The following is a 27,744-nucleotide window of genomic DNA, read 5'->3' as shown; positions in this document are numbered from 1 at the left end:
TACCAGACCTGACATTGCTTATGTAATATGTAGATTGAGTCAGTACACCCAAAGTCCTAATCAAGACCATTAGATTGTTGTTCGTAGAGTCCTTAAGTATTTGAGAGGCACCATTAACTATGGTTTGTGCTTTAGTGGATTTCCAAGTGTCCTTGAAGGATTTAGTGATGCCAATTGGATCTCAAATTGAGATGAGATGAAATCCACTAGTGGATATGTTTTCATCCTTGGTGGAAGTGCAGTTTCTTGGAAGTCTGCCAAACAAACTTGTATTACTCGGTCTACTATGGAGGCAGAGTTTATTGCCTTAGAAAAGACAAGTTCTGAGGCTGAGCAAGACTAGCCCCGTTTGTGTTTATGCATTGTGATAGCCAAGCTGCAATTGCTAAGGCTAAGATTAACATATTTAATGGGAAGAACAGGCATATACGCTTAAGGCACATTTGTTTCGACTAGGAATATGCAATAAAAAACCTTCTACCAAATCACTATTTCGTGTTGAAGCAAGAGATTACATTTGGATTTAGGAGCATTGACAAGCCCCAGACTACCTGTATATTAATATACTATGGGTTCCATGGGCCTACAAACAAGAAATCATAGGTTTTGGAATAGAATACCAAAGGTAAGTGCCAGATGAAGTGTTCTAGTGTTCTTTGTTTTTTTCATTGTTGGCCTTCTTTTCTTTCTTTCTGTTTTTTTTTTTTCCCCTTCTTTATTACGAAGAAGGTCATGATTTCTTTATTGAAACATGTTTGTAGGAATGGCAAGGGGAATGAGGTTGTGTCAAATAGGGTATGCATTTTAGAGGTGCAAGTTATTGAAGTTTTTGGGATTTGACTCCTCTTTGTAACACTATTATTTTCCTCAAATTGTTCTTTAGATGCATGCAATGTCAATAGTTTCAATATGAAATTCATGGCTGATAAAAATCCCTCCCTTATACCGGTTGTGGATTTTAAAACCATCTCTCACATGACATGCACTCATGTTATGGCACAACCTGTCGAGATAATCGAGGGAAGGGATACTTGAGTACATTTTAAGAAAATGGTTGTCTTATGCAATTTGATGTGTGTTCCAAAGGATTTTATAGGAATGGAAGCCTGGAGTTGGATCAAACCATGGCTTAAATCCTCTGCTCCCTCTTTCCTACACCATTTACAAAGACATTGGTCTGGATGATGTAGGTCTTGTTTTCTAGATTGCCCAAAAGCTCAAAATTCAACTCAAAACAATTAACATTAAAAATCAACACCAGAATGAGTCTTTTCATGTTACTCTTTGTTTTAGTCACACACTCATCATACATAGAAAGCTGTCACAACCCGCCCTATAGAATTACTCCTAGGTAGCATCAAACGCATGTGGAAGAACCCAACCCACATCCAAAAGTCTTCAGCGATGATTCAAAGGCACACCCTGTTTACCATAAAGCAATTACAGTTAAGAATCTAGGTATAGAAACCCTTGATAAGTTTGTTATGATGGTAGTAGAAAGAGAAATAAAGTTGAACAAAATAAGCAGAGGCATGGTCGAGAACAATGTTTATGGAACTAGATCATATATTGAACCGAAAAAATTATAAGTTTATGGTTTAGTGGTTGAATTGGTCATTGAACCGCATTTAAACTGGTGAGGTCATAAATATATAATTTATATATTAAAAAATAAATTAAAATTTTTTAAGGGACAGTTGTGTTTTCAACCCATATAGGATTCATAATTAAGATAAAGTCCTCTAACCACCCATAATTGATGATAAGGATATGAGATAGTAATTGACAAAAATATCCACTTGACTCATTTTTGTCTTTATTCTACTACTTGCCACTATTTTTTCTTATTTAACCATTTTTTAATATTTCATTATTTTTTTAAACTCTTTTATAAATAATTGAAAATTTAACATTATTTTTTATTTTTAAATTATAAATAAACAAAAATTATATTAATGATTCAAAGACTATTTTGGAGAATACTTTCTAAAAAAAAATTTAATTTAAATAAATAAAAATTATCTTTTGCATTTATTTTTATCTTTTACATTTTAGAAGTAAATAATTTAATGATTAAAATACCATTTAAAATAAATATATTCACTATTTTAATTTTTTTATACTAAAAAGTATTTTAAAGTTTTTTTTTTTTTTACTATTATAAAATAAAAAGTTTAATTTTTTTTAATCTTCTTCCTTCCTTATTTTAATAACTTTTTGAACATGACTTTTAGTAATAAGTTATATGAAATATTACAAATTTGTTTATTAAGGATTTTTTTTAATGATTTGAATTAATTGAAAATTTATTAAAATAAGAAAAAAGAAAAAGAAATAAAGAGGATGGATGGAGAGTTTTTATTTTAAGTACTCAATTAAAATGTTTTCACCTAATTTTAGAAGTGGATTATATTAATATATAGTAGAGATTGAATTTTTCTTATATAAAAAGGTTGAAAAGTATATTTACTTATTTTAGATGAAAACAAGTAACTAAAAATTATATAGATTATATTTGAGTTTGGTTTTAAAATATTTTTCTAGTTTTTATTTTTTATTTTTTTATTTTTAAAAATAATTTTTTTTTTCTATATTGTCTCCTTTTGAAAATACGTTTAATTAAAAATGAAAATTATTTTTAAAAATGAAAATTGAAAACCTTATTTAGTACTTTTTTATATGAAAAAAAAATTATTTATTCATTTATTGCGCCACTATACAATTGTATTACACTAACTGTACAAGAAAAATGTACTAAGTGTATAAAGGCGTACAAGGCTACCATTTGTGAAATATTATAATAGATTATGAGTCATTCCTTTATTTTTCTTATCATTCACAAATTGTGCATATATGTCATGCACTTTATTTAATTCCCGCATGGAAATTCCAATACTTTCTCCAATAATTATATTTGGGGAAATTTTTTTTGACATTAAGTCATTCACCATCTTCTCAACTAAACCATTGGAAATATGGTTAAACACTCCTACGTGGACATTGACACATAACTTAGGAAGGATATGAAATTTGTGTCATTGTACAAGGGAAATGTACTAATTGTACAAAGGCGTACAAGATTACCCTTTGTGAATTATTTTAATCAATTCTAAACCACTTTTTTATTTTTCTTGTCACCCAAGGATTGTACGCCTATGTCATGCATTTTATTTAACTCTCACATGGAAATTTTAATATTTTCCCCAATAATGATATTTGGGGAAAAAAATTAATCCTAAGTCATCTACCATTTTCTTAACCAAACCATTGAAAATATGATTAATACACCTACATGAACATATAACTTATGAGAAATATGAAATTTGTGTCATTGTACAAGGGTACTACATTAACTGTACAAGGGAAATGTGCTAAGTGTATAAGGGTGTACAAGATTCCTAATAGGTTTTATACAATTTTTAAACAACTTGAATTTGACATTAAGACGATTATTGATAGTTTTTTTTTTCTTTTTTTTACCAAACTATGTCATTAAGATACTCCCTACAAAAATTAACACATAGGAAATAAAATTAAAATCAATCATGTTTGAATTTTTCATTATAAGTTGTAGACATAAAAAAATAAAATTAGTGGATTAAATTACCACTAATTTGGTCTTCAAAAAAAAAAATCCTCTTATGGATAAGTCTCTCTAATCTCCAACTATAAAAAGGATAATGATAATAATAAGAAAATTATTATTATTATTATTATTATTATTATTATCTTGTTGGTAAAACCTCCCGAGAGAAAAATTTGTTAAAATCAAGGAACCAAATCCCTTGAATTAAGCAACTAAAATTCAGGAATTTGAAATTCAAATTCCCTATCTTCACCTATAAATAGAGGTGTCTTCTATCAAAGAGGAAGAGAAAATAGAGAAATCAATAAAATCCATAAGGAAAATCTTAAGGAGAAAATCTAAAGGTAACTTTGTACAGGGAAACTGCAAGTGCGACAAAAGAACTTCGCCATTCAACAAGGTCATTCGGGAATAAGCCACTTGTGAGCCTTAATTGACCTTCGAAATCAAGAAAACATCATCGTCGTCTTCCAAAGTGTGATCAAGGCAAAAGAATCAGAGGAAAAATATTATTTGTTAGAAAGAATATTATTTTTGAGATTGTACCCGCAACATTTCAATTTCAATAAATATCTTGTTCGCATTATTTTCCCTATTTTGTTTTGCTAATTTTTGCAAGGATAAAATTTTGCGAAATTTGTGCATACATAAGTAAACTAAATGAAATATATATTTTTACTATTTTGTCTTTATAAACATAATTTCATTGTTATCAATAGAGATTAAAAAAATCATATTTAAATGGAATTAAAAATAAACAAAAATTATTTTTATAACATTTTTATTTTTTAAAATCATTAATTTAAATTATGAAATTAGTTTTAAAATTAAAAATATTTGTTGCAATTATAGTTTTGAAGATTTCATGATTTTTATCTTATTACTTTGAAAAAATTGCTTTAATAAGTAAATATTTATTTTAATGATTTTAAATATATAAATCTTTATTAAAAAATATTTAGGATTAGTGTGGAGATCAGCAAGTAGGTAATTTTTTAATGGAGAAATTTTGAATATTTTGAAGACTTTAATTCTGCCAATTACCCTATTTACACTTTCAAAATTATTGGAAGGTTGGTATATTAGTATTAAAAATATTGTCTTCTTGATTAATGTTATATATATGCATGTGAATGTTTACATTATTTTCAAAATAATAAACACCATGTGTCTAATTTGCAAGTTAAAAAAAAAAATTAATAATATTTTATGAGGTATTTAAAAAGCATTTATTATATGTTCTATAAATTTGAAAAAATATAATATTTGATGATACCTAATTTACTAGTTAGAACAAACAAATAATACTAATATTTTATGATGTGTTCAAAAATTATTTAATATATATGAGAAATAATATAAGTTTGAAATAAAGAATCATATTTAAAATTATAATCATATTTATCAAATTTTTTACTAAGATTATCTTTAATTCTTTTAATATATTTATACTCATTTATTTAAAAAATAAAAAACTATTTTTTTAAACATATTATATTTCCTTTCAAGTAAAAAATTAGATAAGTTTGAAAGTAAATAAAAAAAATTAAATACCACTTTCAATAATTTTTAGATAAAATTTTATATAATATATTTTATTTGAAATTTAATTTCTAAAGTTTAATTAAAAAATTGTATTGACAATTTTCTTGTTGTGAGTAGTCTATCTAGATAAGAAAAAAATATTAATATAATATTATAACTTCATATCTTAGTTATTTTTTTCAATAAATTTATCTTTTAAAAAATTTTAAAATAAAAACATTAAAAATTAAAAAGCTAAAAGGATATATATGTATATATATATATAATAAAGTGAAGTGATAGTCAAATTTTAAAATATTTAAAATATGGCTAATGTAGAAAATATAAAAAATAATTAAAAATAAGAGAAAAATATAAATGAAAGGGTAATATAAATTTAAAATAAAAAATGAAAATTAAACTAAAAAATAAAAAAAAATAAAAAAAATATTTAGATGAAAAATCCCAAAATTTTTATCATTACTTATAATGAGAGCAAAAAGATTCAATATCTTTAAAAAAAAAAAAACATTATTGCTTTTTATTTGACATAAAATAGAAATATAGATTGGAAGAAAAAGAAAAAAAAAAGTTAGAATTGAGTAATACTTATAATCAGGTTTTGTGATTAACAGAGGCAAAACAGATCATTATAATCACTATCTTTCCATAGAGATGCAAACTTAGCTACCATTGCAATCTCCTTAAAGCAAGGGCTTGACCATATTGTTATTGGCTTCCCCAACCTTGAGCAAAGTTTGATATAGTTTCTAGAATATACATATATTGGCAATTCTGTCCTAAAAGTGTGTAATTGAGTATAAGTCATTGCAAGCCCATTCAATCCACTCGGCTATAGGGTTAAAGTTGCAATATCAGTCATTAACTTAAGGTATCAGCATCGAACAACATACACAATATAATAGTATTAAAGAAATAACAATCACGATTCAAAGTTGCGATGGTGGTCATTGACGTAGAGGCTCTCGAGGCATATCAGTCCCGGCATCTTGGTTCAATATCAGATGATAATAATTATTAAAAATAAATAAATATAATTAAATAAACTTAAAAAATAATAAAATAAAATACAATGAAAGACATTAATGAAAATTTTCATTGTTTGCATATTAAGTTGAAATATTTTCAATGCATCAACATTTTAGTCAACTTTATTCTACACATGCATTTGTGAATTAACCTTCGCCCAAAGGATAGCTACCCAACTTTTTATTTGTCTATCACCAAGAAAAACTCAATACCTTAAAAGGATCAAAGTTTGCGAGTTAGGAATGGATTTGACGATTAATTTACCTAACAAAAAGTTGTTAGGCACCCCATTAAGTCCAAAAAATTGTCTTTTGATCTTTGCTAAGTTAATTGAAACAATTTTAATATTTAATTAATTAATTAATTAATTGATAATAAAAAATAAAAAATAAATAATAATAATAAAAAGTTTTAAGAACTGATATTAACTTATAAAAAATCGTTTGCAAAAACAATTTTGATTATATTAATCTCAATGAATCAATTGCATCCAAATTTACAATAATTATTAATCTTATTCATATATAATCACAGTTGTATCCATTGACTTTCAATTCAGACAAGTCAATACTTCAATACTCTACATACATCTAAAGTATAGTTCCAATTCCACTACAAATTCGATGTAAAAATAAAAGACAGTACAACATGGTTTTAACTTTCCTTGCTTGGGACTCTTCTTTTTCAATATGAATAAGCCCAGAGCGGGTTCTCTCCCCTCTCAGAAAAGAGTTAATCCAAAGATCCAAGAGCCCTCATCTACACATGTGCATCATGTTTTCTTTTAGACCAGACCACGATTCTCTGATTGTCTGAGGGACCAAGTGCAAGAAGAAATACATATAAAAAAAAAAGTAATCTGAGCCGTAAGGAGATTCTTCTAACCATGCCCGATATCGTACCTCTCCAATTTTGAAAATACTCCAATATAAAGGAGAGGAAAAAGCAAGAGCAGAGGATGCAAGTGAGGAATGAAAGGCCAGAGGAATGTGGTAAAACAGCATACAAGCCGGATGTGAAAGCGATGGCCATTGCTCCCATGCCAATCATGGTCAAAATAAAGGCCCAAACCAAGTGCTTTGCAAGGAACTCCTCCCCTTTACGCATGGTCATAAAAAAGTGAAGAAATACAACGCATAGTGAGGAGACCATGGCTATGGTATCCGTCACAACGCTCCGAAAGCTGCTTTCTTTGATAAAATTACCTTGCCATCATCCTCTTTATAACCAGTTTATAAAAATTCCGTTGATAAAAAAATGATTGTGTCAAATGCATAAAGAAAACAGTTTATAAAAAAAATGATTTTAAATCAATGACAAAAGCAATTTATAAGAAATTGATGCCATTAATATAAACTTATAAAAAACGTTTTACAACAAATTTGACTTCACTGATATTGATGAATAAAAAGATAGTTCATAAAATTTTGATGTTATTAATTTAACTTATGAAAAACAGTTTGTAACAAATTTGATTTTATTTATGTGAATTAATTATAATAATAATAATAAAAAAAAGTCTTAAGAACTGAAATGATTAATATTAACTTATAAAAATCATTTGTGAAAACAATTTTGATTATATTAATCTCAATGAGTCAACTGCATCCAAATTTACAATAATCACTAATCTTATTCATATATAATCACAGCTCAGACAAGTGAGTACTTCAATTCCAATTCCAAATTCGATGTGAAAATAAAAGACAGTAGAGCATAGTTTTAACTTTCCTTGCTAAGGACTCTCCTTTTTCAATATGAATGGGTTCTTTCCCCTCTCAAAAAAGAGCTCATCCAAAGATCCAAGAGCCCTCATCTACACATTTTCTTGTCATAGTCAAACGGACATTAAAACGAACACGCATCAAATAAAGAGGATATTTTGTCTGCGAGCCAATAGGTTATTCTTCTAAGTCAGCATGCCCAAAATCATACTTCTCCACTTTTGAGAAAATTTCAATATAAAGAAGAGCAAAAAGCAAGAGCAGAGGATGCAAGTGAGAAATGAAAGGGCAGAGAAAGGTGGTAAAACGACGTACAAGCCGGATGCGAAAGCGATCGCCATTGCTCCTATGCCAATCATGGTCAAAAGAAAGGCCGAAAACAAGTGCTTTGCAAGGTAATCCTCCTGTTTACGCACGGTCATAAAAAAGTGAAGAAATACAGCGCTCAGTGAGGAGAGCATGGCTATGGTATCCGCCACAACAAATGTTATGAAAAGTGCTTTCTTTGATAAAATTGCCTTGCCATTATCATCTTTGTAACCACCGGGCAAGGTGAAACCCGCAGCAAAAGTTACTGTTGTTATAAGCGTAGAAACTATCAAATGGTTTTTGCCTTGTTCTCGTAATGCAACGATGCGTTTCTCGTTGTACTCTTTGCTTTCTTTCTCATCCATGGATTGCTTCTTATAATACTGAAATTGAATTTCTTCCTCATCCATCAATTGCTTCATTATATCCTGAAATTGAATAAGAGGAACATTGCAAGTTAACTCAACTGATGAATCAATTTATGTCACATTCAGTCACTCACTGCTGGGTAAAAAAAGCCATTGAAAATCTGATACAAATGATAAATGCATATCTAACTTAAATACAATAGCAAATCAAGCTTATTTATTCCAAAAGATTGAGGTTAATGGAGTTATTTGTTTGCTCTAAACCTTCCTAATAAAAATAGTATGATGAGTACTAATTTACTTAAATTTCAACACCAATATAAATTATTAAATAAATCCAATGAATTTATCTTTTAACTCATAGATGTTTTGCAATTATATATATTAATTTTGACCAAAAAAAAAAAAAAAAGATAAACAAGAGTCTTACTAACAATAATAAATTCTGGTGTCGGGATCTTATTCCCGGCATGAGTCCATTGGCTTCGCATGAAAGGATGGTAAGTTTGGGTTCAAGGAATCCAAACATATTTAAAAGTAACATAACATAGCATATTTCAAAGAAAATATATCTTTTCATTCAAATGAGCACATGCAGTTTGAGACGAGCATTTTCCAAAATACATATAACTGAAGTTATGTGGGAGCCTTACCCTTTCCTCTGTACTGTTTTCCTCGTGCCTCAAAATTATGTCGTAGGCTGTGATGAACTCTCTCCTTTTTCTCTGTCTCTCCCTCATCTTCTTCCAACGCAAAGATCGAGTTTCAGGCATAACATGTTCGAACTGCTCTAGAATCTGATCCATCAAACGTAACCAACCTTTAATTAAATACATCAAATCAAGATTATTTATTCCAAGAGATACGGGGTTAATCAAGTTATTTGTTTGTTCTAGAACTTCTTAATAAAAATAGTATGATGAGTGTCAATTTATTTAAATTTGAACATCAACATAAATTATTCAATAAAAATCCAATCAATTTAGAAACAAGGAAAAAACTCTTAACTTTCCTTTCATTTTTATTTTTATTTTTAAACTCTCACAAGTTTTGAATATAGATGTTCTGCAGTTATCTCGACAAGAAAGATAAACAAGAATCTTGTTAATAACAATAATAGTAGTAGTAGGAGGAGGAGGTAAAAGATAAATTAGAAAAAGAATCATGCACCCTGTCGTCATTCCATAAGGGTAAGAAAAAAAAAACAAAACAAAAGAAGACAAACTAAAATTTTATTAATTCTTTATCTAATTAATCCTCTACTACTTTAAAATGTGATAAAAATAGTTAAAATGTGGAAAAGCAAAAAAAATTTCTTGATGCTATGTTTGGTTCTTGAGAAATCTTAAGACTATTTTGGTCATCGAAAACCAAAAAAAAAAAAAAATGCAAAAACAATTCCATGAGGCTATGTTTATTTCTAAAAAAAAATGTGAGAGAAAATATCAAAAAAAGAAAATAAAGAAGAAAAATAGAATGAAATAAACACAGTCTTAGTGTTTTTCATGAATAAAATATAGTATGATAAGAATCCATGAAAATATATAAAATAAAAAATGAAAAAAATAAAATAGTTTCCTTAGAAAAAGTGGAAATTTTTTGGAAAGAGCGCATTTATCAAGAATTTAATTTTTTTCTCAACTTTTTTATGAACAATAAAATAAAAGAAAATCTTATAAATTGTTCTTATCTTTTTATTTTCTTCTCTTTTTCCTTTTCCTTTCCTCAAATTAATCTTAAACTACATTTGATTTTGGAAAGTAAGGGAAAAAAAATTAAGAAAAATGGTTTTTTTTTTTTCTAACATTTGGATACAAGTGAAAAAAATAATAAGAAAAACATTATTAAATAAAGATATTAACGATTTTTCTTCCCATTTTCATTTTTTTATGAAAAAAAAAAATTATGCTAAGTACATTCCTCTTAAATTTAAATTTCTTTTGCTTAATTTTTCAATGAACAATGAAAAGAAAGAAACATTTTATAATTATTTTCCTCTATTTCCTTCTTTTCCTTTTCTCTATTATCCTATCTTGAAACTTTGAAGAGAAGAAAATAAAAAACTAGCTAATGCTTCCGTGATGGATCTTATTCCCAACATGAGTCGATTGGATATGGATGAAAGGATGGTAAGTTTAGGTTGAAGGAATAATTCTTACTAATAAGATTCATACTAATATCAATAACAACGATGACGATAATGACAGGTAAAAGATAAAAAGAAAAAGAATCACCCTCATACTCCTTTATTTTTACCCTATTTTTCATTTATGAGGTATAATTAATAATTCCAAAGGGAAAAATGAAAAAAACAAAAAAAGACAATAAAATTTATTCTTTATCCTACATATATTCACCTTCTAGTATTTCAAAATGTTACAAAAACAAAATAAAAAAGCTATGGAAAAGGAAATATCTTCTTGATGTTATGTTTGGCTATTGAGAAGTGTTAGGACTATATCTGCTTCATGAGAAATGATATGGAAAAAAATGCTAAGGTTATGTTTGATTTCTGTAAAATTTGAGAAAAAATGGCAAAGAAAGATGATAGAGAAGAAAAATAGAAGGAAAAAAAAGTGAAAAAAAAAAAGAAATTTAAAATTGATCAATTATTTTTACATGGTTCTTCAAATTGATCATTTCACTTTATTTTATTTTTCATATAAAGATTGAATAATTTGAAAATGTGTAAGTTTTTAATAATTTTAATTATATTTAATTTTCTTTCTTATTTTTTATTGTATACAAAATATGATAGAGTTATTCTTTTTAGTATTTTTTTTTTCCTTAATTTTTTTTCTAGAACAAACTAGAGCCTAATAAAATGATATTCATATATTTGAATACCCTGGAAAAAAAAATATAAGACAATACAAAAAAATAATAAAAGATTTCCCTTCCTACTTTCCTTAGAAAAAAATGGGGAAAACTTAGGAAAAGTGCATGTGTCAACAATTTAATTTTTGTTCCTTTAATCCTAGCTTAGGACTTTTTATATTTATTGGACTTATACTCTATTGAAGATTTAAGGTTATTGTAGGGTCAACCAGGGATAGTTTAAGTATAGATAGGTTCGTAAAGGTTTAATAGTTTAGAACAAGTAGCATAATGTGGACTTTAAGGTGTTTAAATTGAGTTTCAAGTTGTATGTTTAAAAAAGAAATAACTTATCATGGAGTGACACTCATCACTCAAATCATAGTGAATCTTCAAACCTTGGAGATTATAGGTATGATCACAACGATTATCTTGCATTTGTTACTTTTATTAAATTTGACAATAACTCTTTGAATGATAGTGATTTTAATGATGTTGTATGTAAATTTGATGATTTAGCTTAAGCATACCAAAACTTGTTAAATGAGTGTCTAAAATGAACGTAAGAAAGTATAAAAGTTATTAGCCCAAGGGTTCTCCTAATCGGGTTTTGATGATAACAAACCATGGTTAAGTAACTAATTGGTTTAATGGTTAAGAATCTCAGGTATAAATTCGAAAATTCACCAAATGACAAAATGGATACAAGATCGAAACTTTTGGAAGAATTTTGATCATAGGAAATGAATGTAAGATGAATACATGGGTGCACTTAAGTTTTTCATACCATTTCATGCATCTTTGAAAACTCGGTTTATCCTTTAAAATTTCGATTTCATTAAAACCCGAGTTTTATCAAATGTACCTTAGGTAAAATGTTTTAAAATTGGAATATTAATTCACCTAAAGACCTTGCTTAAGTGTTAAAAAAGAAAGGAATTGAAAAAAATAGGTTTTCGGGGCCAAAAGACTGAACCAGTCGAGACTATGGCCAACCGGATCAACCGGTTGGGGAACAGGTCAACCGGTTGCCCTTGTCTGGTCGAGGTCCGATAGAGGGGTGCCAAAAACACTCTCTCTCATCCAGTAGCCTCCTCTTCCCAGTTGAGGTTCACCCTTTCCCGGTCGACCTCCGATCGAGACAACGGTAACCTGTTAAAGCATTAAATGCTCCAACAGCTACTGATTCGGTCGACCCCCCATCTCGACCGGTCGAGGTTACCTTTTGCTGTTTTTGGCTCCCGAACTTAAAAACCTATAAATTGAGAGCTTCACTTCATTTATTAATAAGAGAACACTTGCAATCAATTTTCTACCTACCTGTTCTTGGCCTAAAAACTCTCATTTCTTTCTTAGTGCAATAAAAACCATCACTTGCATATCTTTGATTGCTAGTACTAGAGGTAAAATTTTGTGTTTATAAAAAACTACTAACATGATCATCCGTAGCTTCCATAACACCATACCTTCTCATAACACTTTTCTCATAGCTTCCACTTTTACAAGACCATATGGATATTAGGTCTTGGATAGATTAGTGAAAATCGTCTCAGGTAATATATAATATATATTGTAAATAATGTAACCAATCTTATCATTGAATCTGATTGCTATGATTGAGAGTATGATCTATGACTTCCAATTTTATAATTAAGTGTCTAAAAAATTACTAACATGATCATTCATAGCTTCCATAACACCATAATTTGTCATCACACTAACTTCCAATTTCATAACAGAAACAACTCTATCAACATTATCAAATAACAAATAAAGATAACATTATCATCAAACAAATTTAAAATCAAAAGCTATATTTAGAAAATCAAATCCAAACCAAAAATAATCATTAGATGGAAAAAAATCAAGTTGAAATGAATAAAATTTGAAGTGGCATATGAAGTTGGAAATTAGGATTTAAATATCCGAACAAAATTGAGTTTTTTAATGAAGTCCTAAAATATTAGGACTTCATTAATTTTTTTTATATTATAGCAATTTTTGAGTAAAATTATATTTTTAATATTTTAAAATAAAAATATTTAAAATTAAATAAAATTAAACGAATAAATAAAAAAATTAAGAATGAAGTGATAGTAATTTTTAAAAATAGCATTAATGAGATAAATATAAAAAGTAGATAAAAATAAAATGATAATATATATTTAAAATTTAAAATAAAATAAAAATGAATAATTTTAAAAAATATTTTTTAAAAAAATCTCTTCTCCGAGATACCTCTAATTTTTTTACAGCTTTCTTCAGTTGCTCCATGCATCGCTACATGCTTGATTTTTTTGCATTACATGCTTGATTTTTTTGCATCACCTCTAAATTGATATATCGCCAATATTTCGTCGATATTATCAATATTTTACCGAAATTCCCACTAATCGATAATTGGTGCTCAATATCGTGTTGAGCACCACTGAATATATATCGATAATATTTTGTTGAAAAAATCCAAAATTTTAATCAAAGAAAAAACACATATGGAAGACACATACGAAAGAAAAAAACATTAAGAACAATAATTTTCTGATTTTTGGTTTATAATAGAAAAATAAAATCAAAATAATTAAAATTAATTAAAATAATTATATACTTTAAATTATTTAATTTTTATATAAATAAAGAAAATAAATTAAACGAGTTTAAAAAAGTAATTGAAACAATTTATTAATTTAAAATTTATTTTTAAAATTTTCTTTAGTCTTTTTTATTTTATTTTATTTTTCTATTTTCCCCCTTTGTTTTGTTTTTGTTTTTTGTTTTTTTGTTTTTTTTAAAGTTTCCAAAAATAAAACTCAACCTTAGAAAACTAACACAAAATTTAAAAAAACAAGGTAAAAAAAACAAAAAATAAAAAAGAAAGGCAAATTGAACAACTTCACATATATCAAAATTCAAGCTAATGTGGATTTCCTTTAGGCATGAGTAGAAAACTAAAGAATAATGTGAGGATAATATAAAAAAAACTGAAGAATCGTAAAAGGAAAATAAATTAAACAAAAAAAAGGTTAAAAATTAATAAATTATATTTCTATATTATTTTAAATTTATTTTATTTTTAATTTGTATATAAAAATCAAATAATTTAAAAACATATAAATTTCTAAATAATTTTAATCACATTTTTTATAATAAAGTCAAATATAATAAAATCACTTTCTTCCACATTATTTTTTCTTTATTTAACATTTTCAAACCACCAAATATAGCCTTTAATTTCTATGTTTTTATTTTATATTAATAGAATGTCATTGAAAAGTCCTTGATATTTTTTGCCAGCTCATGTACGACAATTGTGGAAAGGACGGCAAACACCACTGAGTTAAATATGATAGGATACGTTGATTACTTGTGTGGTGGAGAGGACGCGCTCACCATTTTTTCTTTTCTTTTTTTATAAATTCCTTGTCCATGTATATATATACAGTTTTGATAGCTGTATGTTTCAAACATACAAACTGTTTCCCACTTATCCTACGCACACAGCACCTTTTTTGAACTTTCTTGCAATGTTATTCACGTGATTTCCCGTCTGATACCAAAACGGACAAGGGAATACCTAGACGGATGTTGTTGCCTCCAATAAAAGGTTTTTGTCCCTATATATATATATATATTATACCTAGAAAATCAAGTTCCCCGGGATGTGAATATTGCAAAAGGATTATTAGCCTTTTCATATCTCAATACTCTGAATACAAATCATGAATTCTGGTTTGGTTCAAGAGAGAGATTTGCATCCCCTCTTGGTATTGCATCATAAACATGAGGATTGGTATAGGCTTTGGGATATTAGTCTTAGGGATAAACTTTTATTAGGTAATTCTATGTACTTTTCCTTTGATATAGTGGATTTAAGCTATATAGTCTCTAGACGTCATGGTTTGCATATCCATAAAGTCTTTAGGAGACTTTATGAATGCTTTTCCACATATGTATCTTACTTTCATATACGACTGAGAATATCTATTCTACTTATCTTCTTAAAAAAAATATATAAAAATAAAAATTATGCTATAAAAAGGACTACCTATTCACCCCTTCTAGGTGGTTTCATAACAAAATATCAAACATTCACGTATAATTGAAGTGATGTGAGAATTTACCTTTTTCTTGGAAATGTCCTCCTTGGCCCTTGAAATTATGTCGTAAGCTGTCAAGTTTTCGCTATTATACGCCTTCTTATCCACTTTCCGATCGAATAAGAACCGGAAATCTGAAATTTGATAAGAAGAGAGCAAGTGGATGGGTGTGTTTCCTTGACCATCTTTCTCATTTACAAGTCCTCTGGCACTTAACCATTCATTTTCAGAGTAATCACTAGGCAAATAATCATGGTCTCCCTTTTTCATCATGGAAAAGTGAAAAAAATTATGGCCGTCGTTATCGACTTGCTCGCAACAATCTGGATAGTGAGCTAGGAGCTCCTCTATTATATATGTTTATATGATGGTGGAAAGATGCAATATGAAGGGCAGTCTTGTTACCATCTTTGATCCCAAGATATGCTACACTCTTATAATCTGAATTCTCTAGCAGTTGCCTCACAATTGTTGGATTACAATTTCTCTCTGCAGCACAATGAAGTGGAGACCACCCTTTCTCATCCACTTCTTTAGTTAGAGCTGGATTCCATTCCAATATCGCCTCGGTCATTTCTGATAAATGGATAAATGAAAAAAGAGAGTAAAAAAGAAAGTTCAGAAAAATGAAGAAAATAAATAAAGTCAAATCAACCATGGCAGTTTCCCTTTTAGTCTAAATATGTGAAAATAACATAATCATTGTATTAAACCCTCCGTATTATGAGCATACTACCTTCGTCATTGCAGAGTACAGCAGCATGCAAGGCCGTTCTACCCATGAAGCCACTGTACGCTGGTGAAGTGGGAGTTTTGTGACTTTTATTTAGGATAATTTTCACTATTCCAGTAAATCCTCTCTCAGCAGCCATGTAAAGAGGAGTCCCACCAGAAACATTAGCACCATAAGTATACTCAGGGTCTTTCTCAATCAATAACTTCACCAAAGAATATTGGCTAAAATATTGGACACATCGCACTGCCTCATGCAAGGCTGTGTCTTTCTCCTTATTTGTCATCCTCAACATCAATTTATCTGCTTCAAGCCCAGTTTCAATATCTGTAGGAAGTTTTTTGGCAGCGTCTAAAAGAGCTTTCAGAACCTCAAAATGCCCTTCCCTTGCTGCAAGGTGAAGCGGAATGTCCCCTTTCAGATTAGGGCGTTGCAGTAGAGTTGGAGATGAAGGCAAGCTAAGGATCAAATTCACACACTCCAGTTGACCGAACTGGGCGGCGATGTGGAGTATCGTGTTATGCTTTGGGGTTAAATGGACTAGTAAGTCATGATCTGAAATTTTTTCGAGGACTTTAATGTTCCCCCTTGCTGCCGCCTTGTACACTTTCGCATCCATGCCTGTGATGACAGTGTGGCTGCCATCTCCATTTGCAGCCTGGTTGGAGGTCTGGGCTGGGCTAGGATCTTGAGCTACAACCTGATTGGAATTAGAATCCATGTCAATATTCTGAAATTCTGCACTGAGGTTCGAAGCACGCAGCTTTCAAACCACCAAATATAGCCTTTAATTTCTATGTTTTTCTTTTATATTAATAGAATGTCATTGAAATATTTTGCCAGCTCATGTACGACAACTGTGGAAAGGACGGACAACACCGTTGAGTTAAATATGATAGAATACGTTGATTACTTGTGTGGTGGAGAGGAGGCGCTCAATTTTTCTTTTTCTTTTTTCCTTGAGTGGTCGGGAAAAAGTTGGTGAGTGATAATTGCTGTAAAGAAAGAGAAGGAAGAGGCAGGGAAATATTTCCAGAAAAGCTTTAGTACTCTGATTTGTCCATGTATATAAATATAGTTTTGATAGCTGTAAAATATTATGTTTCAAACATACATACAACATACTGTTTCCTACTTATCCTACGCACACAGCACCTTTTTTGGACTTTCTTGCAATTTTATTCACGTGATTGTCCTACGCACGCACAGCACCTTTTTTTGAACTTTCTTGCAATGTTATTCACGTGATTTCCGGTCTAATACCAAAACGGAAAAGGGAATACCTGGACGGATGTTGTTGCCTCCAATAAAAGGTTGTGTGGTTTGAAAATAATCACATTGTTAAATAAAAATAATAATAATGATTAAATTGTTTTATAGTTTCATTTCATTTTTTTTATATTATATATGATTTTTTTGTTGACAACTTTATTCAAAAGTTCAAACTTAATCATATATTTTAAGAATCCAAATTTTTAGCTTGATATAATACCTATCCGATATCATACTATTTTTCTTTATAAATTTAAGAATTTAGACTCAATTGAATTCAGTTTTCAAGTAATAAGAATATATTTCCTTTTCAAAAAATATTAAAGAAATGATAAAATAATATTAAAGAATGTGATTTTTTATTTATTTAAATACCAAATAAAAAGTTGAGGAAATAAAAAATAAAATAAAAAAGGTGACATCTTTTTTTATTTAGTTAAAATTTTTATTTTTCTTTTACCTTTTAAGGTTTGGAAAAGTGCAAGGTGCCAAATTTATACTTATTGAAGTTTATGATTTGTTAAAAGTTTATGTTAAAAGTTCAAATAAGACTAAATTTAAACAAAATTTAAATTAATAAAAAATATGAAAGCAAAAACACCATCATGATAATTTTTGTTTAGTAAATTTATATTTACTATTAATAAATTTTATATTTAAGTCATTTATTATTGATGTAATTAAGTTATATTAATTTTTAAAATTTGCATAATTGTTTTAAAAAAAATTAATGCTAAATTAGAAATTATTATTTAAAAAGCTAAATGCTTTGTTTTTTCATCTGATGAATAGTTGTCATTGCTCCTATCTAGGGTATGATATTTATTGGATATTTCATAACATTTTAAAGTGCCTCAAAAATTAGTGGTATGTAATTATAGTAAAAAAGTGTTTAGTGGATGAAGGTTAGATATTCAATGCTTATCAATGGTTTAATGTCGAGAAGGTAATAACATTCTTGACATGTCTTTGAGGATGACATTCCAACATTTCTTAAATTAACTTCCTAAATAGATCATTACATCATGCCAAAAATCATTTTTCGATATCATTCAATAAAAAGTCGTCTGGTTGAAAAAAGTTTAAATGAATTCTTCATTTGTAGCTTAATTCTATTTCTTTATTTATAAATCTAAATTCTTACATGAATCCCTCTTATTTTTAATATGTAAGCACCAAGATTTTTCATACTTTTATTTAACAATCCAATTTTTATTGTAAATACCTTAAAGACTCAAATTTTGACTTCAATATGGTTTGCATTTGGTATATTAGAATTTTCTTTTACAAATTTAAAAATTTATGGGTATATTCCATTCATAAGAAATTTGAAACTAATAGTGATGAAGTGTATTTATACCAAATCTATGGGGAGTCTCGATGAAATTAATCTTATTTTTATTTATATTATTATTATTATTATTATTATTATTATTATGTGATTTTGGTTCACTAGAAAAGGTCAATATTTTATGGTATGCATTTTTTGAATGGGTGTTTGGTTGAGTAGAAAAGGTCAGTGTTCTATCATATATTTCTAAAAGGGACAAACATATAAATGTAACTAGTTAAGATATGTTTAAATGTTGAAAAGTATTATGATAAATTTGATGTTTAATTAATTTATTATAAAAAAATAAGTAAGAAAATTAAATTTAATTAAAATTAATTTAAAATTTATGTATTTTAAAATTATTAAATCTTATAAGGAGGAGAAAAAATAAATAAAATGAATTTAAAAATAATATATTAATTTTATGTTCTCTTGTTTTTTTCCTCAACATCCCGAATTACGGTTTTGATTGCCCCAATTTTTTTAGGATCAGGTCTCATGCGTACTATTAATCCATGAAAACTTATTTCATTTATTTATTTATTTTATATAAAAATCAAATAATTTAAAAATATAAAATTTTTAAATAATTTTAATTACATTTTTCATAATAAAGTGAAATATAATAAAACCACTTTCTTTAACATTATTTTTTCTTTATTTAATATTTTCAAACCACCAAATATAGCTTTTAATTTCTATGTTTTTCTTTTATATTAATAAAATGTCATGGAAAAGTCCTTGATTTATTTTGCCAGCTCATGTACGACAACTGTGGAAAGGACTGACAACACCATTAAATATGATTGAATACGCTGATATTCAATGCTTATCAGTGGTTTGATGTCGAGATGGTAATAACATTCTTGGCGTGCCTTTGAAGATGACATTCAAACATTTCTTAGATTAATTTCATAAACAGCTCATTACATCGTGCCAAAAATCAGACCTCTTATTTTTAATATGTGAGCACCAAGATTTTACATACTTTTATTTAACAATCCAAATTTTATTGTAAATACCTTAAAGACTCAAATTTTGACTTCAATATGGTTTGCATTTGATATATTATTCTTTTATAAATTTAAAAATTTATGAGCATATTCCATTCATAGAAAATTTGAAATTAATGGTGATGAAGTATATTTATACCAAACCTATGGGGTTTCAATAAAATTAATCCTACTTTTATTTTTATTTTTTTTACGGGATTTTGGTTTACTAGAAAAGCTCAATATTTTATAATATGCCCTTTTTGGATGGGTGTTTGGTTGAGTAGAAAATGTCAGTGTTCTATCATATACTTCTAGAAGGAACAAACACATAAATATAACTAGTTGAGATAAGTTTTAATGTTGAAAAGTATGATGATAAATTTTATGTTTAATTAATTTATTATAAAAGCAAGAAAATTAAATTTAATTAAAAAATTATGTATTTTTAAATTATTAAATCTTATAGGGAGGAGAAAAATAAATAAAATAATATTAAAATAATTTATTAATTTTATGTTCTCTTGTTTTTTTCCTCAACATCCAGAATTACAGCTTTGACTGCGCCGGGTTTTTTAGGATCAGGGCAATGGGTACTATTAATGCATGAAAACTTATTTCATTTATTGATTTATTTTATATAAAAATCAAATAATTTAAAAATATAAAATTTTTTAATTAATTTTAATTACATTTTTCATAATAAAGTCAAATATAATAAAATCACTTTCTTTCACATTATTTTTTCTTTATTTAATATTTTCAAACCACCAAATATAGCTTTTAATTTCTATGTTTTTCTTTTATATTAATAGAATGTCATGAAAAAGTCCTTATTTATTTTGCCAGCTCATGTACAACAACTGTGGAAAGGCCCGACAACATTGAATAAGCTGATTAGTTTTGTGGTGGAGAGGAGGCGCTCAATTTTTTATTTTTTATTTCCTATATATTAATTGAGTGGTTGGTAAAAAGTTGATAAGTGATAATTGCTGTCCTTTATATTAATTCACTGATCAGGAAAAAGTTGGTGATTGCTGTCCTTTATATTAATCGAGTGATCAGAAAAGTTGGTGAGTGATAATTGCTGGGCTTTATATTAATTGAGTGATCAGGCCAGCTGGTGAGTGATAGTTGCTGTCATTTATCTCAGGAAACATCTGGTGAGTGATAGTTGCTGTCCTTTATATTAATGGAGTGATCAGGAAAGTTGGTGAGTGATAATTGCAGTAGAGAAAGGGAATGAAGAGGGAGACAAATATTTCTAGGGGAGAATTGTGCTTCCCGCCCGCTTCCAGCCCCACTTTTTTTGGATAATTGGTGTACTCCTATCACTTATAAATGATTATAAGAATAATGAGATAATAATAGGTAAAACTATCCATTGAGTCATTTTTGTCTCTATTCCATCCCTTTTCATGTGCCAACGTCAACAAATTCATCCTTATTTAACAATTTTTAGATTTTTTTATTAATTTTTTAAAACTCTTTTATAAATAATTAAAAAATCAATATTATTTTCTATTTTTAAATTATAAATAAATAAAAATTATATTAATGATTAAAAAACTATTTTAAAAAATAATTTCTAAAAAAAATGTTAATTTAAATAAATAAAAATTATCCTTTACATTTTAAAAGTAAATAATTTAATGATTAAAACACTATTTAAAATAAATATATTTACTATTTTCTTTCCTTTTATACTAAAAATTATTTTGAAGCTTATTATTTATTTTTTACTATTATAAAATAAAATTTTTATTTTTTTTAAAATCTTCTTCCTTATTTTAATAACTTTTTTAATATGACTTTTGGTAATAAGTTATATGAAATGTTGCAAATTTGTTTACAAATGATTTTTTTTAGCTTATTTGAATTAATTGAAAATTTATCAAAATAATAAAAAGAAAAACAAAGAAAAAGGATGGATAGAGATTTTTTATTTTAAATTTCTAATTAAAATGTTTTTCGTATGACCTAATTTTAGAAATGTGTTATATCAATATATAGTATAGTAGAGATTGAAAGTATTTTATATAAAAGGGTTGAATGGTATATTTACTTGTTTTAGATGAAAACAAGTAGTTAAAAATTATAGAGATTATATTTGAGTTTAATTTAAAAATATTTTTCTAGTATTTATTTATTTATTTATTTATTTTTTAAAAAATAATTTTTATTTTCTATATTGTCTATTTTTTAAAATACGTGTGATTAAAAATGAAAACTATTTTTAAAATGAAAATTAAAAACCTTGTTTAATACTATTTTTTATATAAAAATAATAAAAAGAATTAAATTTCATTTACTGATTATTCTTTTTTTATTTTTTCTATTAGTTATTTTAATAATAAAATAAAGAAAATATAATATGTTTACAATTAAACAAAGGAATTGACCAATTGTGTGTTTTTTTCATAAAAAATATAATATATACAAAAAAAAAAAAGTTGAATTTAAGTTTTCTGTCATTTTCTCAACCAAACTATCAGAATCATGTTTAATATACTTATAGACACACATTTACTATAGGGATATGGAATTTGCGTCACTATACAAGGGTATTCACTAACTGTACAAGGGGTGTACAAGACCACTCATTGTGAAATATTTCAATCAATTCTAAACCACTCCTTAATTTTCTTTGTCACTCACATATCGTACACTCATGTCATACATTTTATTTAATTCTCACATGGAAATTCAATGCTTCCCCTAGTAATAATGTTTGGGGAAAAAATTTTGACCCTAAGTTATCCAGCATTTGCTCAACCAAACCATTGGAAATATGATTAACATACCTACGCAGACACATAACTTAGGGAATATGAAATTTGTGCCACTATACAATGATATTACACTAACTATACAAGGGAAATATACTAAATGTATAAGGGTGTACAAGACTACTATTTGTGAAAGATTTTAATTGATTATGAACCACTCTTTTTTATTTTCTTGTCACCCACGAATTATACACTCATGTCATATACTTTATTTAACTCTTACATGAAATTTCCAATACTTTTTCCAGTAATGATGTTTAGGGAAAAAAAATTTGACCCTAAGTCATCCAACATTTTCTCAACTAAACCATTAGAAATACGATTAATACACCTACATAGACACATAACTTAAGAAGGATATGGAATTTATGTTGTTGTATAAGAGTATTACACTAACTGTTTAAGGAAAATATACTAAGTATATAAGGGTGTACAAGGTTATCATTTGTGAAAGATTTCAATCAATTATGAACCACTCCTTTATTTTCCTTGTCACTCAAGATTATACACCCATGTCATGCACTTTATTTAACTACCACATGGAAATTTTAATGTTTTCCACAATAATGATGTTTGGGGAAAAAAATTTAACCTTAAGTCATCCACCATTTTCTTAACCAAACCATTGAAGACATTATTAATACACCCACATGGATACATAACTTAAAATTGATATAGAATTTGCACCACTGTACAAGGGAATAACACTAACTGTATAAGAGAAATGTGCCAAGTGTACAAGAGTATACAAAATTCCTAATAAGTTTTGTACGATTTTTAAACAACTTGGAGCTTAACATTAGGACGATAATTGATAGTTTTTTTTGTTTTTTGTTTTTTGTTTTATCATCAAACTATGTCATTAAGACATTCCCTACCAAAATTAACACATAGGAAATAAAATTAAAATTAATCATAGTTGAATTATTCGTTACAAGTAAATTAAATGAAATATATATATTTACCATTTTTGCCCTTATAAACATAATTTCACTACTCTTAGTAGAGATTAAAAAATCATATTTAAATGGAATTAAAAATAAACAAAAGTTATTTTTGTAACATTTTTATTTTTTAAAATCATTAATTTAAATTATGAAATTAGTTTTAAAATTAAAAATATTTGTTGTAATTATAGTTTTGAAGATTTCATGATTTTTATCTTATTACTTTTAAAAAATTGTTTTAATAAGAAAATATTTATTTTAATGGTTTTAAATATTTAAATCTTTATTTTAAAATATTTAAGAGTGTGAGGAACAATTAGTTAATTTTGTAATGGAGAAATTTTGAATATCTTGAAGTGCATGTGAGTGTTTACATTATTTTCGAAATAATATGATAAATAATAAACACTATGTGTCTAATTTGTAAGTTAAAAAAAAAAAAGAATAATAATATTTTATGAGGTATTTAAAAATTGTTTAATATATAGGACAAATAATGTATGACATAATTATTATTTTGTAAGTAAGAAATAAAAAAAATATTTGCTAAGGTATTTAAAAAATATTTATTATAGATTTTATAAGTTTGAAAAAAAAAAAATTTGATGATGTCTAATTTGCAAGTTAGAACAAACGAAGAATACTAATATTTTATGAGGTGTTTAATATATATGAGAAATAATGTAAGTTTGAAATAAATAATAATATTTACTATATATTATGTAAGGTTTTTTTTTTTTTAAAAAAAAGAATATATTTCATGAGGTATTTAAAAGCTATTTACATCAAAAATGTATTTGACAATAATAATTTTTAACCATTTATTTCTCATGTTCAATTTGTTAGAGAAAAATGATTGGAAAATTATTCAACTTGGTCCCACTAATAAATACGTGAAATAATGTGAAAAAGTGAAAGAAAGAATTAGAAAGGTGTGTGGTCAGTTAACTTTTCTATTTAATAATCAAGGGACATTTTAGGGAATTTTTAAAGGCAAAATCCTTCATTTCAATTTCTACTCTTTCTTTGGGCTCTAAGTTTAAATATGGGTAATAGAAGGACCTTAAGCTAATTATTAGGCCCAACTAACTCCAAAGCACAATTCTCCCTATTTCTAGAAAAGCTTCATGTCATTGTACTACGCTTCAATAATCTGATTTGTCCATATATATATATATATATATATATAATTTTAATAGTTGTAAAATATCCCTAACAACCCAAACTATCCCTACTTATCAGAATTTTTTTTTTATAAAAGTACAACTTTTTAAAAATAAAATTTGTAAAATATGGTAGATTGAAAGTACTTCCAAATCTATTGCCATTGTTGTTGATGTGGACTGACACACTTTGAAAAACCAAATTTTCTTCCATTTATTTTCTCATTTCTTTGGAACGAAGAAAGCTGCTCTTTTCTTTTGTCATTTCCCCAAACTGTTCTTATGCTCTAGCAGTCCCTTTCTTCCCCTACTTACCCATTTCCTTCATTTTATTTTCTTCTTCCCCGGAAAAACGTGAAAGTTCAAACAACGATTTACTGGCAACTATAGAACCATCCATTGTTCGATTGTCCCCTAGGCAAAATAGCGATTCAAATAGAAAAACCAAAATATAGAAGGGAATGTGATTAGAGATTCGGAGACATAGGAAAGGCCTTCAAGAGAAAGTTTTTGTGTGTGTTTTATTTATTTATTTCTTTGTTCTTTTTTTTTCTTTTTTTATTTGGTATTGTGGCTTTGTTTGGTTGCTAAGAAAGTTGTAGTTTTTCTTTTAAGGGAAAGAAGAGGAGAAGAAGGAGAATAAGTTGTAATTCACAGTTTCTATTGTTTGTTTTTTATTTGTAAATTTGTAAAGTTCATGTTGATCAGGAATGCTTCTATAAAAATTACATATTTAGCTAGAAGTTTGAATGAATTGTTTCGGTTCAAATGTATTAAAAAAAATGCTTAATTTTAAGTTATGGACTTTTAAAATAATGAAAAGTTGCTTCCGTTTTGATTTTTAGAATGTGAGTTTCCAATGTGTATGTTGGACATGTCATCCTTATTTGTATTGATTATGCAAAATTTTCATAATATAGCTTGCTATTCATTTTACTGTTCAGATTTATGCATTTAGGGAAATATTTTTACCATTGAAGAAGTTGCTTTAATTATTCCTGGTTTCAATTTTTAGGTCTTGCCTTTTGGGTTATTACTTTGCACTTTACAAGTTTATGATATTAGACCATCAAATAAATTTAGCTTAAATTTATTATTATTATTATCATAAAAATATAAATAAAGTTTATGATAGGTCTTGCTTTATTATTATTATTACTATTATTATTAATAATAAATAATTATAACAATAGTTATAATATTAATAAAAATAAATTTAATTCTAATAATGCTGATAATAATGAAAAAATTATTTAACTGAAATTTGCTTAAATTTGTTTTTATTACTACTAATAATAATAATAATAATACTAATAATAATAATTTTCCAAACTTCCTTTTTAGAACTTGTTTAGACATTTCATTACTTAGCAATTGTGGATAATTTTTTTACAAAATAATATAATCAAATCCAAAGTTGACTATTGGTTGATTTTCTAAAATGGTCATATGAAAATTACTATTCTATTCCTTTTAAAAGTCAATTTTCTTTTTACGCAAATACGAGATTTTAAATTTGCTTAAATTTGTTTTTATTAATAATAATAATAATAATTTTCCAAACTTCTTTTTTAGGACTTGTTTAGATATTTCTATTATTGGGCAATTGTAGATAATTTTTTCCAAAATAATATAATCAAATTCAAGGTTAAGGTTGACTATTAGTTGATTTTTTTAGATGGTCATATGAAAATGACTATTCTATTCATTTTAAAAGTTAATTTTCTTTTTACGTAAAAACAAGATTTTTGGTATTTTAACTAAATAAGGTATTGGGATTCAATCATCACTATTATTATTATTATTATTATTATTATTATTAAAAATAATTATAATAATAGTTATAATATTAATAAAAATAAATTTAGTTCTACTAATGTTAATAATAATGAAAAAATTATTTAATTAAAATTTGCTTAAATTTGTTTTTATTAGTAATAATATGAATAATAATAATAATAATAATAATAATAATAATTTTCCAAACTTCCTTTTTAGTACATGTTTAGATATTTCTATTACTTGACAATTGTGGATAATTTATTATTATTAATATTACTATTATTATTGGTATTATTATTAGTGTTATTATTATTACTACAGTAATATTATCATCTTCATCGTTACTATTCTTATTTTTTTTCTTAGTTATTATCAATTCAATCTTATATATCTTTTATTTGATTATTTTTAGGTACTTGAATGGATAGTTTGATTACAATTGTGTGTTACAAGGATGGTGAAATAATTGATGGCCCAAATGGGATGTGTTACCATTGTCCTCCTCAAAAAGATGTTTTAGTGAACAATTTGATAAAATATGATGAGTTGGAGGATAAGTTGTGTCATGTTATGTTGATTGATCGCACTCATTCGATATTATCCATGATATTTCTATATTCAATTCTTATGCCAATTGGAAATGGGAACATTAACCATATACAATTACCAATTAAAGATGATGATGATGATGTAAGGTTAATGTTTCATGTTGTAGCACAAATCCCACCATCGAATACTATTGAAATGTACTTGCAAACACATCCAAGGAATCATTAATCTGGGTTAAGGCCATCATTTGATCATGAAATTATGAGTTATGATGTGGAAGTACCAACAAAGGGGAATTTGGCAGTGCACATTGATGATATGGACGGGAATTTGGCACAAAATGACGAATTGGGGGGGGAAGGGGGGTGTGTGGAGGGGAGGAGGAGGAATTTAACAGTAGTGACTCAGTTAGTTATGATAATAAAAAACAATTATGTTGACATCCCATTTACAAATGAAAATGATGATGTAGAATTTTATGATGAGGATGAGATTAATGAGGAAAATTATGATGATGAACCTCCAACAAATAAGGCTTCTTTAGTTGATGGTCAACACATTATGCCTTCCCTAATGTTTAAACAATTGAATTGGGATGCAATAAATAGCATGACTATTGAGTCTCTCACATCATGTACCGGATTGTGGAATGAGTCCAATGAGTTGCTTAAATGATTGAGATTTGAGAGTAAAGAAGACTTGCAATATGCTA

General features: G+C 26.9%; 1 protein-coding gene across 1 annotated transcript; it reads right to left on the bottom strand.

Annotated features, from left to right (window-relative positions):
• Positions 1-8,069: 8,069 nt before the first annotated feature.
• On the bottom strand, positions 8,070-15,742 carry LOC104879382 (ankyrin repeat-containing protein At5g02620-like). Its single transcript, XM_010652063.2, has 3 exons — positions 15,497-15,742; positions 9,215-9,358; positions 8,070-8,621 (listed from the first exon to the last, which is right to left on the bottom strand). The coding sequence occupies exons 1-3, from the start codon at positions 15,740-15,742 to the stop codon at positions 8,070-8,072; spliced, it is 942 nt and encodes a 313-aa protein (XP_010650365.2).
• Between the last annotated feature and the right edge of the window lie 12,002 nt (positions 15,743-27,744).

This window comes from Vitis vinifera, chromosome 5 (assembly GCF_030704535.1).
Source record: "Vitis vinifera cultivar Pinot Noir 40024 chromosome 5, ASM3070453v1".
In the NCBI taxonomy this organism is placed as follows: Eukaryota; Viridiplantae; Streptophyta; class Magnoliopsida; order Vitales; family Vitaceae; genus Vitis; species Vitis vinifera.
This window is presented reverse-complemented; position numbering and strand designations above follow the sequence as displayed.

Bases quoted from the DNA above. Each gene is read 5' to 3' on its own strand.
- LOC104879382 (XM_010652063.2), bottom strand. From the start codon at position 15,742: ATGAAAAAGGGAGACCATGATTATTTGCCTAGTGATTACTCTGAAAAT. The intron at 9,359-15,496 runs GTAAATTCTCAC...TTGATGGATCAG, and splicing joins AGGACATTTCCAAGAAAAAG to ATTCTAGAGCAGTTCGAACA. The intron at 8,622-9,214 runs GTAAGGCTCCCA...ATTCAATTTCAG, and splicing joins AAAACAGTACAGAGGAAAGG to GATATAATGAAGCAATTGAT.